General features: G+C 44.3%; 1 protein-coding gene across 2 annotated transcripts in view; it reads left to right on the forward strand.

Annotated features, from left to right (window-relative positions):
* The first annotated feature begins 1,219 nt into the window (after positions 1-1,219).
* The window catches only part of GLS (glutaminase), a 77,440-nt gene continuing 65,990 nt past the window's right edge, over positions 1,220-12,669 (forward strand). Inside the window, exon 1 of one of the 2 annotated variants that reach the window (XM_056111954.1) lies at positions 1,220-1,753. In XM_056111954.1, the coding sequence (XP_055967929.1) occupies positions 1,323-1,753 (431 nt within the window). In that variant the 5' untranslated portion in view covers positions 1,220-1,322. The remainder of the gene's footprint in view (positions 1,754-12,669) is intronic. The other variant, XM_056111953.1, reaches the window with a different exon arrangement.

Below are 12,669 nucleotides of genomic sequence, written 5' to 3' on the forward strand. Positions count from 1 at the left end.
CGTCCGGAAGGATAAGTGGATCAAGTGATATTAAACGGGAACGCTGTAGAGAACCAGTATTCACCTACTTCTATTTTAAAACGATGCAGCAGCGTTTCAAGTCGACAGGTCTGACTCTTAAAGCAAACTAGTGTGCAAAGTGAATCGTTCCTCTTCAAACATCTTTAAGAAGAATCGGTGAACATGGAAAACAGTCATTTCTAAAAAAAAAATAATAATAATAAGAGAAGAAAAAAGGAAAGAAAAAAAAAGAAAGCAGACATTTTGGAATTTCTCCGTCCTCCCCCCCTCACCACCCCATCCCCAGACCTCGAAACTCCAACCCTCCAAGTGGCTAAATCGCATAGCTGAGAGGATTTTGCTCATTTTTTCCAAAACACTTCACCTCTGGGTAGTCGCCAAGCGTGGAAAGTTTCAAGTAAATGTAACATTTGAGAGGGGGGAAGAGAGCTAGGCTTGTCCGGGGTTGCCTTCGGGGAACTACGGCCCCCCCACGCCCCCCAGAGGCAGAGCCCGGGGTCTTGACCCGACAGCGGGGGAGGGGGGGTAGCCGCACGCTCTGTGGTGCCGTGCCTCGACGGCCCGGGCGGCTGGCCGGTGGTCACTGACGGCCGCTCAACCCAAGAACCGTCCGCCCCTCGGCGCCGGGGGATCTAGTACGCCACTCTCCCCAGTCAGGAGAAGGCCCCGTGGGTGGTTTTGTAGGAAACATCTGAGACCCCTGGACCCCCACCCCCCGCCCCTCCTTCCAGTTCTCCACTCGGAGAGCCTCGGGGTGGAGGCAGCGAGAGGGAAAAGGCTACCCGGGAGCCCAGCCTGGCTCTCCCCGACCTCACACGTCAGTTTCATTCCTTTCCCCGCCCCAGCCGCTCCCCGCCAGTCCCCCGCCCGCTCTCCTTTGCACCCGCCGCGGAGAGGAATTTGACTGCTGCAGACACCAATCAGGAGAGAGGTCGATGATCGGAGCCAATCGGAGCCCGGCAAAGGGGGCAGGTCGCGGGCGTCCTCCCGCCCCCGGAGTGTAAGCGCGGAATGTCTCTGGCCCTCCCCGGCGCTTCAGTCTCAGTGCGGAGCCCTCGGCGGTGTGAAGCGAAGCTACCCTGAGGAGCCGGGGAGCAGCAGCAGCAGCAGCAGCCTCGGAGGCTGCGGAAGTTGGCGCCCGAGCCGGAACCACACCCACGTTCGTAGCCCCTCTGGTCCGTGGCCCTCCCTCGCCGGGCACCCCCCACATCCACCAGGAGACCGCGTTCCCGGAGGCCAGCCCGCCGCCCACGCTTGGAGCATCCTCCCTTCCCCGAGCGGGCGCCGACGAGCCCGGCGGCATGATGCGGCTGCGAAGCTCGGCGATGCTTCGGGACCTGCTGCTGCGGCCGCCCGCCGCCGCCGGCGCGGCCCTGAGGCGGGCGCAGCCCCTGGCCACCCTCTGCCGGCGCCCCCGGACCGGAGGCCGGGCTGCCGTGGGCCCGGCGACCGCCGCGCGGCTCCACCCGTGGTGGGGCGGGGGTGGCCGGCCGACGGGGCCGCTGGCGCTGGGCCTCTCGAGCTCGCCTTCGGAGATCCTGCAGGAGCTGGGCAAGGGGGGCACGTCGCCGACGCCGCAACAACAGCAGCAGCAGCAGCAGCAGCAGCAACAGCCACCTACCGGGGCGTCGCCGTCGGCCACCCCGCCGGCGTCCAGCCCCAAGGACGGCTCCGGGGAGACGGATGGGTTCGGAAACAGCGAGGGCAAGGAGCCGGCGGCCTCGGGCGAAAAGTGAGTGTGTGTGTGTGCGTGTGTACGTGTGTGTGTGTGTGTGTGTGTGTGTGTGTGTGCGTGTGCGAGCCCCGCGGGGGCTCCGGGCCCGGGCGCAGGGGCGGGCGGGGAGCGAGCGGAGGCTGGAGAAAGAGAAAGAAAGAGATGCGGGGCGGCCTGCGCCGTCTGCGCCATGTGATTAGGCCCGGCCCCGCCCGCGCCCCTCAGCGGGGCCCGCACTTCCCTTCTCCGCCCCCGCCGTGGGCGCCTCGGGGGCCCCCCCGGGAGAGCGCAGCCGGCGCCCAGAGCCGGGAGCCGATCCCTTCCCATCCCACGCACCCACACCCACCCACCCACACACACACACATGTACATACACACGCACGCACTGCAGCGCCTGGCCGCCCTCCCGGCGTCGCGGGAGATGCCTCCCCGACATCCCCAACCCAGTGACATTTAGGGAGTCTGGCTGCGAGCAGAGCCGGTGTGCGCCTTGGCCCGACGCGTTTCCAGGCTCGGGTTTCCCCTCTCCCCAGTCGGCGCGGCCGGCGATCACTGCCCCCTCTCCCCAGCCTCGTCGCCCTCCCGGCATTGCCGGGGCGGCGGGCCCGGGGCGTGAGTGCCAGCCATCTGGGGCACCGGAAGTGGGGGTTCCGCGGGGCGAGGCGGCGGACGGGCCGGCGGATGGTCGAGGATGGGGAGCGAGGTGCAGACCCACCTGTGTGCCCTTGGGCTGGGGGTGGGGGGCGCGGGTATCAGTCGGGTGTGTTGGATGGGAAGGATGAGGTTGGGGTGGTGGGGGGGAGATACAAGGCAGAGAAAGAGAGAGAGAGAAAGTGGCCGAGAGGAAAAAGAATCTGAATCGAGAATCTTCCCATCTCGTGGTGGGATGCGAGCTCCTCGTGTCTTATGGCCGGGCTGGTAAGCCTCAACACCGAATTAGTTTTTTTTTTTTTCTTTTACAGCCTGGGAAGCGGGGTTGCGGTTTATCTTGTGCATGAACTTGAGCACACTTCATTTTAGGAATGGGGGTTGGGGGGTTAGAAACAGACCTTTCAGTTCTCTTCCTGCGCTGCAGTGTTTCTTGACCCGGTGCTTCCCCTTTTTACTTACTGTCTCCAGTCCCGAAGGACCTTAAGTCAAACTGGAAATGTGATGATGCTACTTTAAACCTTAGTAGGCCTGCTTAGTGGTTTTCCTTTAGTGGAAATTGTCACCTCTTTATAAGGGTCCCAACCAAAGTGTCTTTCCCCCCCAAGCAAAAAGTGTTACTGCATTTTTTTTTCCAGTTTGGTGAGATGCACACTTTTTGGGTAGTTAATGGTTTTGTGCTACAGAGTAGCCTGTGGCCACGGGCAGGCCATTTAACATCTTGGCACCAATGATTCAGTTTCCTTCATGTTAAAAAACGTAGACTTGCCAAATTTCAACCGTGTTTTTTTTTATACTCTGGAATGTCTGTGCTTAATCTTGATCTCATTTGACACCCCTTTTACTTTGAACGTCATCTGGTTTACATGGCATGCCAAGAGTTTAAGCACGTGTTTATAGTACATGGTTGAAATTGCATGTACCCTACTGTCATGTAAAAGTTGCCCTTAGTGTCTGTAGAATGGGAGCTGCGTTCTTTCTTGGGGCTGGGGATGGATGGGGCACACATGGAGGTGCTCAGGGTTTACAACTAACTCTGAGCTCAGCAATCACTCCTGGTGGGCTCTGGCACCCAGTGAGTTGCCAGGGATCCAACCTAGGTCTGCCTTGGAAGGCAAGCACCTTAACCTCCACGCTGTCACTCCGAGAGTGGAAACTGCTTTCTCTTTGGAAAGTGTTTTCTAGTCTCTGAGGCTCTCGGTCCCCGTTTCCACTTTTGTCAGATTGATCTGCTTTTGTGATTTACGTATTTTCCAGAAGCTTCTAACATGGTGATTTTCTAAATAAGACCTCCTAGCAGTAACTTTCAAACTCTTATTTAGGCTAACACACATTGATTGGGCCACATAAAAAAGTTGCCCTGTATCCTCCAGGTTCCCAAGGAAAGCAGTCGAGAATATTTACTCAGATGCCCTGGTCAATTAAATAGCCAATATTTGTTTACTTTAGGTTACACAAAGTTTTTTTATTTGAATGGACTGGTTCAGCAGCAAACCAAGTATATTGTAACTTGGGGCTTAAATTAAGTTCAAGGTTGAACACAGCGCTCCGATTTGCATATTAAGTGAAGATTACTGGCCTCAAGTTTTGGAAAATATTTTAAAATTTGACTTCAGAGATTTTATTTCCTGAGTGATCTGATTTCCAAATGTAGTTTTCCTCTTTTAACTCTTCTCATTTTACCTTTGTGTTATTAAAATTTTATCTCTTCAGTGTGGTAAAGCTCCCCTTGATCCTGTTATCCTCAGCTTCCAAAATCATAGGTCATCCCTCAATCAACAAGGCACCTGGAATGCCAGCACACAGGACATTGCCAGTTTTTAAAAAGGATTATTAAAAGAAGAGCCTTGTGAAATTCAAATGAGTTAACATTTCACAAAGGACCTAGAACATTATTTGGCATGTGTTAAGTGCTACATAAATTAATAAGAACAAAATTGATTTATTTATTGTAAACCTCACTAGGATGTTAGATTTTCAGGCCAACATGACAAGTGCCCTTATTGCTTTCCAGAAAATATTTGAGAAGCTGTTTTACTATTATGAAATTCTGATTTGTATTGTTTACCATTTTCGCTTTGTTTATTCATAAACTCAGACTGAATTTAATACTTAACCACAGCAGTTTTATTAGTTCGCATATTTGGGATATTTGCTTTTCTCCTTTCCTTGATCTGACTTTATATTGTATTAACCTTATCATATTACCTTCTGGAAAAAGGTGGGATATAAACAAGCTGATTATCTCCTCCCATAGAGATTTTAGCCTAGTGTCATCCATCCTAGGCTATGCCATCATCAACGAACTTTAATTTTGGGTTAGGTTCTTACTAAGATCTTGAATGCCTTGTGGGGCAAAAAAAGGGAATATTTGCTTAGTTTTCCCTGTAGCTATGACACTTAGTTAATTTTATTTCTTTCGTTTCATCATTATGAAAAACCACTTTGTTTCTATATTTTAAAATTGATTTCCATGCTCTTTGGGGGTTGCTTAGTGGGTAGACCTTGAGACCCACAGCTTTGCTCTTTCCCACCTGTGTGCCTTCTCAGCTGCATATCTTTTTAGCTTTGATTCTTTTCATTTTTCTCTGGTTCTATTTCAGATCTCATCTAACCTCTATTCTCACGTTTATCTCCATGTATAATGTATATCATAACTTCATAAGTGAAACATGTACCTCCCGTGTATCCATTTTTTCCCCCTTATTTCAATTTATTTTGCTCACTGTTTTAAAACAAATGTTTTGAATTTCAACTTTTTTCCTCTCATCCTGCTCCCAAAGCAAGGAGCACTATAAGCATGCACTGCATTCCAGATTCTGGATTAACCTTATGCCATGCTTGCTTAACATGGATATTTTAATCAGACTATCTCCTGTCAAGTGTACCAAACTTTGCTGAGAAGTCCACATTTTATAGTTTATCTTAGGGAATAGTCAAGAGGCAACATTTTCAAGTTGCTTTTTGTTTGGGCATTTTTATTATTTAATTAGAAAAATAAAGAGAAGGACTAGGAATGGATGCCAGGAACGATCCTGTCACTGTCTTCCTGTTGTTCATCGATTTGCTGGAGCGGGCCCAGTAACGTCTCCATTGGAGACTTTGTTGTTACTGTGTTTGGCATATCGAATACATCACAGGTAGCTTGCCAGGCTCTGCCGCCAGGAATGATAGCATATGTATATATGCTCTTTGGAAAATAAATAATTCATACAGGATACAGTATTGGAAGTATTCCATTAAACCTATGAAAATGTTTTCACTCTACGATTGGAAGATGTTAAGCCAAGTCCTGCTAAAGATGTGGGAAAGAAACTCAGATGGAAGTGTAAATTAGTTAATTTATTTTGAAGGGCATTTGGTAATATCATCTCAAAGCACTGTAGCACTGTCCTCCCGTTCATTGATTTGCTCCAGTGGGCCCAGTAACATCTCCATTGTGAGACTTTTACTTAGGTGACTAGTTACATTGAAAGTGCAAAATTATTTCAACTATTCAGATAGTAGAATCTCTGGTTATATTCTAGAAAGAAAGGAACACAGAAGCATTCCATTGTATTATGTGAGAATTGAATTTCAAAATAAAATTAGGCTTTTCAGCAAACACAGAATTAGGTCTATAGAATAGTTCTAGTAGGAGGTTGGAGATGGTATCTGGCAGATAGAGATAACATTTTGGAACTGAAAGTCAGAACTTCCTCAGATATTTAACCAGTGCTTTTAGGAACCTTTAACAATACATTGCATTTAATTTGTAAAAGTGACAATATTTATAATTCACTTAAAACTAAAATTAAGATTGAATATGTATTTTCTTTGAACATCAGTGAAACTTTATTTGTGATATCTCCAGTGTAAATTTTTTTCATTTAACAGTTGTTTTAATTTTGTTTCAATGGCAAGTTATAACATCTCTTTGCTGCCTTATGTTTATATTAAAACCACAGGCATCTATTTAGCCACTAAATAGCTGTACATGAGCTGTGTTTAACAAACTGTGCTGCTAATTACTATTTAAATGAAGTTCTCTAAAAGCATGAATTAGATCCTAGTTTAGCCTGAAAAAGAGCAGTATCACTTTGAAGAGAAATTGGTTGAAGATTTGAGAGTTTGTGAACTTGGGGAGCATTTAGGTTGAGAGCCAGGGATGGAACCCAGTGGTCCTAGAGAGTTATTTTTAGTAACTCAAAAATTGACAATTAGAATTGGAAGTTACTTTAAAAAACATAATTTCAACTTATTTTACATATCTTACCAGCTGAACACAAATATTAAGGGACTTTAACCAAGTTCATACAGAATTATTTTGGTCCAGTACTGGTAGACTGTTATAAAATACTTGATTATTTTTTATCTTCAGGAATGGGCAAGACCTTACATTTTATCTTCCCAGCTGTTTTTTTTCTCTAAGGTAAAGGTAAAGGTAAAGGCCCTCCCGTTGATCGTCGATTTGCTCGAGCGGGCCCAGTAACGTCTCCATTGGAGACTTTGTTGTTACTGTGTCTGGCATATCGAATACTCTCGGTAGCTTGCCGGGCTCTCCGAGAGGGGCGGAGGAATCGAACTCGGGTTGGCCATGTTGGCCGCTTGTAAGGCGAACGCCCTACCCGCTGTGCTATCCCACACTTTTTTGAATTTGTTATTCCTGCTTTCATATTCTTGAGAAGAATCCTTTCAAAGGCAGCCTGTTTCATTTTTAGAGCTGTTTTGATTTTCCGTATTAGTAGATGAAGTCTGACTTTCATGAATTATCTTGAAGTCATTAGTGTGGTGTCATGGTGATTGCAGTGACAAGTGACATCTGTAGTTTTATAGCTAAAGTGATTTTATTAAAGCATATTTATTTGAAGAAATACATAGTTAAAAGGACAATATACTTAGGTATCCCAGGCTCATCTGTTCCATTCCTAATCTTGCCCTCCAGAAGGGATTGAATATGGCTCAGTGTAGATGTAATATGGTTTTGTCTTGAGACTTGGGTTTAATCACTGGCACTGCAAAATGAGTAAGTATATCTCTTAATTTTCCCATCAAGATAGGTGGCCTAGGTCCTTTGAGGTTTAGGCTTCTGAAGCTGTACCCCAGCAGACCATGTCACTTCCTTAGGTAAAGATAGTTTTCTGTTTTATTTTGGTTTACTCACATAAGTTTTAGTAAAATCCAATTCAAGTGGCAGCCCTTAATATAATATCATCTTCACTTTGCATATGAGTAAGTTTTGGAACAGTAGAATAGTTTAGCTATCTAATAATATTAATTTTAGTTGCATATTTGCATTTTTTATTAGAAATTATCCAGTATCAAAGGAGCCTCCTCTTTTCATTGTTATAAAAGAAATCCAGGTATTCCTAGTAGAATGAAATGATAACTACCTTGTAGTAGGAAAAACCTAGGATTAGAAGAAACCAAATCTTAGCTTTCTGGGAGTAATTTTGGTTTGGCCACTTAAGAGCTCTGTGACATTGGATGGATACATTGCTTTTACACCGTACTTGTTAATTGGGGACAATCTACCCACCATGCTTTAATACATAGTGTTTTTATTTAAAACAGTAGAAAAATTAAAATTTTATTTTTCGGTTTCTTTTGGCTACACTGGATGGTGCCTGGGACTTCTGGTGGGGATGGGGACTGACTTCTCTCTCTGCTGAGGGATCACTCTCCTTAAGGCTCAGTGGACCACATGTGATGCTAAGGATTGAACCCAGGCTGGCTGCTTGTAAGGCAAGCAAGCACTGTACTACTGTACCTTCTCTCTGGCCCTGTCAAGCAAAACAAAACAGTAAAACCATAACAGATTAAAGATTTTGTTTGAAAATTCTGGTAGTTAGCCTTGGGGCAAAAATGACTTGCTAAGCAGAATTTGTCACTCTTTGAGACTGGTATTTGTTGGGGCACTGTCATTTCAAATTCCAACCTCACAGACTTAATCTGCTTATTTGCCTGTGTTTGTGGGCATGTACTATCAGTAAAATTACTCTAAAATAAATGATCTTTAAAAAAACTCCATTTTATTGCTTAAGCAAAGACATGCATATTCAAATTTTGGAAGGTTTTGTTTATGAAGTGCTTTTAAATGTATGAGTTTTTAAGTCTAACTTTTTTTTTTTTAATTTGGATGAGGAGTGGAGAGCGTGCTATACCTGGCTGTGCTCAGAGCTCATTCCTGGTTCTATTCTATTCTGGGATCATCCTGGCTGTGCTCAGGGAGACTAGGAATCAAACCCATGTGTGTACAGGACAATTGTCTTAATCCTTGTATTACTTCTCCGACCCAAACCTTGTTTAAATTGATGGACATGATAAGCATTTTATTCATAAGTCTGGGTTTGAACAGATAGTAAATAAAAAGAAAATACATAGGCTACTCTTGCATGCATAGATAATTCTGTGCTGGCATGTTGTAGTTCATATTATTGCCTTTTTCTATATAAACTATTATTTGTTCTGGAAAGAAAATCTTTTTCATTGTACATACTATGTACACTTAAAAGAGTTACATAGTAGGACAGCTGTGAACTGCCTCTGGTGCCATAGAAGCTCATTAATCAGCCATGATCCAGGGACTCATAAATAAATCTTTAAGAGAGCAACAAGTTGCAGAGTTGCTTCCGGACCCCAAAGTCACCATCCAGTTAAAAATTGAATTCCAGCTGTATCACCCTATTCAAAATTTTAGAATTCCTGGAGCAACATCTCATATTCCACATCACTGATATGCCAGGAGTTAGTACACCACATTGGATGGACTGTCAAGCAGAACAAGAAAATATTAACACACAAGGTTTAACCTATAACAATATGTTAGTAACCTCTTAGACAAGGGTTTTATTTGGTCCAGGGTGAGATACGACAATCTTCACACACTCGCTTCTAAGAAAATCTTAGGGCCTCCTATTGGGGCAGGCTTGGGTGGTGGTTGGGAAAATTGAAAATAATGGTGATGAGAAGGTATAATGATAGTGGGTTTGGTGTTAGAATATTGAATGTAAAAAAATCGTCGTGAACAACTTTATAAAAATAAAATTAAAAAAAAAGTTACGTGGTAGTGTAGCTTAGTGGTAGAATGCTTGCCTCTTATGTTTGAGCTCCTGGGTTCATCACTGTCACACCAAAACACAAAGATCTTTACAGGGTTTGTTGAGTCTGGGGAGACTGAAAGCAGCTCTTTGGGGTCCAGTGTATCCCTCCCATGTGCTGGGCCCTCAGTTAACTTTGCATAGTCATCCTTCCAGCATTCTGGGTATAACCTTGATGGCCCTTGAGCACTGCCAGGTTTCTTCACCTTGGGTAGAGAAGCCCCTATAGAAAAGCATTACTTGGGTCCTGAGTGATAGTACAATGGGCAGACCGTATGCCTTGCACACAGCTGAGTTTTGTCCCTGGCATCTCATAGTCCCCTGAGCACTTCAGGAGTGACCCCTGAGTACCTCTGGATGTGGTCCTAATCCCCCCTTAAGCCCCCGAAACAAACTATAAAACATTACATGTAACTAATTTTAAAAAAGAAAAAGTGATCCCTAAACGCAGCCAGGAATAAGCAAGCACTGAGTACTGCTGGGTGTGGTCCCAAAACAAAAAAAAAAGAGTGACAGGGAAGGGAAGGTCAGTGTTAGGAAACATAATTAAACCAAATAAGGTAATATAGTTGTTAATTTGTTCTTCCTGATTATTTTGCATCTATATTTTTTTGGCGGGGGAGGAGGGTTTGTTTTCATTTGGGGGCCATCCAGCAGTGCTCAGGGGCTTACTCCTGGCTTGGTGTTCAGGAATCATCCCTGGTGGGTCCATGTATCGTGCCTAGATTAAACTCAGATCTGCCCCAGGTCGGCTGCCTGCAAGGCAAGGGCAAATGCCCAGCCGACCCATTGTTCTATTCCTCCAGTCTTGTTTTGCTGTTTTCAGATTAAATAACTTTTATCTTTCTTCTTTCACTTGATAGCAGCATTGCCCCTTGAACACAACTGGGTGTGGCCCCCAAACCCAAACAAAACATTGTTGTGGGGATGAACTTAAAATATCTTTTCTAGTGATGAATTTTATAATGCATTTTGTTGATTTGTTTTTCCCTCCACTAGTGAAGGCAAAAACTGGATAATTTAGCTGTGCTGCCTAAATCTCAGTACTTGCCACATTAATGTAGTTTTAGCTTTCCTATACTGTAGTAAGTGTAGTTTTAGTTCTCCTATATTGCAGTGTTTTTTTTTTTCTATCCTTATGCTTGACAGAGTGGACTAAATTTATTAAAGTAAACTTATTGAAGTACAAAACTGGTTGGAAAAGTCCTCTGAAATAATTGGAATGGTCATTGGTACCCTACAGATTTATGAAGAGGAAGGTTATAGACACATTTAAGGTTAACTAGGCTAAATAAAGGTGCAATAACAAGACATACTGACCAGTGAGTTGTCATTTGTGAATTTTAAGTGATAAAAATAAACAGTTCAAATCCAGATTAGAAATAAATACCTACTTTTATCTTTCAGTATTGAGAAATTGATTAGTTAAATTAATGCCTCTTAATTTAAGAGGCAGTTTTCATATTGCAGAACTTGACCATCTATTTTAGGTTCCGTTTATAAGCAGGGGACTCTCATTTAGCATTTGATAGTAAAAGTAAAAGTAAAGGCCCTCCCGTTGATCATCGATTTGCTTGAGCGGGCCCAGTAACGTCTCCATTGGAGACTTTGTTGTTACTGTGTCTGGCATATCAAATACTCTAGGTAGCTTGCCAGGCTCTCCGAGAGGGGCAGAGGAATCGAACTCGGGTCGGCCATGTTGGCTGCGTGCAAGGCAAACGCCCTACCGCTGTGCTATCGCTCCAGCCCAGCAGCTGCGCTGCTGGTGTAGTGGTATCATGCAAGCATTTGATAATTTTTTTTTTTTTTTCGGTTTTTTTGGGCCACACCAGGCGATGCTCAGGGGCTCCCTCCCTCCCTCCCTCCCTCCCTCCCTCCCTTCCTTCCTATTTACAATAGCCAGAATCTGGAAAAAACCTGAGTGCCCAAGAACAGATAACTGGTTAAAGAAACTGGTATATCTACACAGTGGAATACTATGCAGCTGTTAGAAAAGATGAAATCATGAAATTTGCATATAAGTGGATCAATATGTAGGGTATCATGCTAAGTGAAATGCGTCAGAAAGAGACAGACATAGAATGACTGCACTCATTTGTGGAAAATGAAATACTATAATATGAGATTAACACTTAAGGACAATAGAGATAAGGGTCAAGAGGATGGATCCATGTCTTGGAAGCCAATCTCATGTGCTGGGGGAAAAGGCAGCTGGGATGGAGAAGGGACCACTAAGTAAATGATGGTTGGAGGAATCTCTTGGAATGGTAGATGGATGCTGAAAGTAGACTGTGGACCAAACATGATGACTGCTTAGTATCTGTATTGCAAACCATAACACCCCAAAGGAGAGAGAGTAAGAGGGAATGTGCCTGACACGGAGTCAGGGTGTGGGAAGGGGTGGGGGCGCGGGGAGGGATACTGGGAACATTGGTGGTGGAGGATGGGCACTGGTGGAGGGATGGGTATTCAAACATTGTTTGACTGAAACATAATCATGAAAGTTTTTAAGTCTGTAACAGTATCTCATGGTGATTCATTAAAATTAAAAAAAAATTAAGGATCAAGAAAAAAGAAAAGGGCCTTAAAGGCAGAGGTTAGAAATGAAGTAGAATAAAAAATAAAAAATATGATTTTTCTTTGGACTAACTAATCTATTTTTGTCTCATTTTAGTTTCTGTTTTTCCTTAGGGACTGTGGAGTGCTCTACTTGGGTTTATTGTTAATTGTTGATGTAAATATTTGAAAGTGTTCCACAACCTATTTTAGTCCTTGAAATTTAAATATTTTGCAAGGATCTCATTGTAGTTACTGAAAGTTGCAAACTTTGAATTTTAATAGCAAAGAACATTCATGTGATGCATTGCTATATATTCCTAAATTTGGGCAGAAATGGATAAAATCAGTAGTTATTTATACTTTATGAGGTTTGGCCCAAATCTCCTATGGATTGAAAATGCTTCTGTCAGAATCCATGTAATTACTTTTTTTTTTTTTGACCGCTATGTCAGGAACATGATTATTTAAACTTTTTATTGGTGGAACTTAGGTGCTCAGGAGGTCCCAAGGCTCCTCGCTGCAATTCTCAGCTAGCTGGCTGATGGTTCTGTGTAAGGGCGGAGGGATGTGGTGATGCTGCTTGGGTACTGTGATGCTGGGGAATAACCAGGCCACCTGATGGTGTTGGCTCCTTCAGGGCTGCATCTG

Source organism: Sorex fumeus, unplaced genomic scaffold (genome assembly GCF_029834395.1).
Source record: "Sorex fumeus unplaced genomic scaffold, SorFum_2.1 ptg000014l, whole genome shotgun sequence".
NCBI classification, from domain to species: domain Eukaryota; kingdom Metazoa; phylum Chordata; class Mammalia; order Eulipotyphla; family Soricidae; genus Sorex; species Sorex fumeus.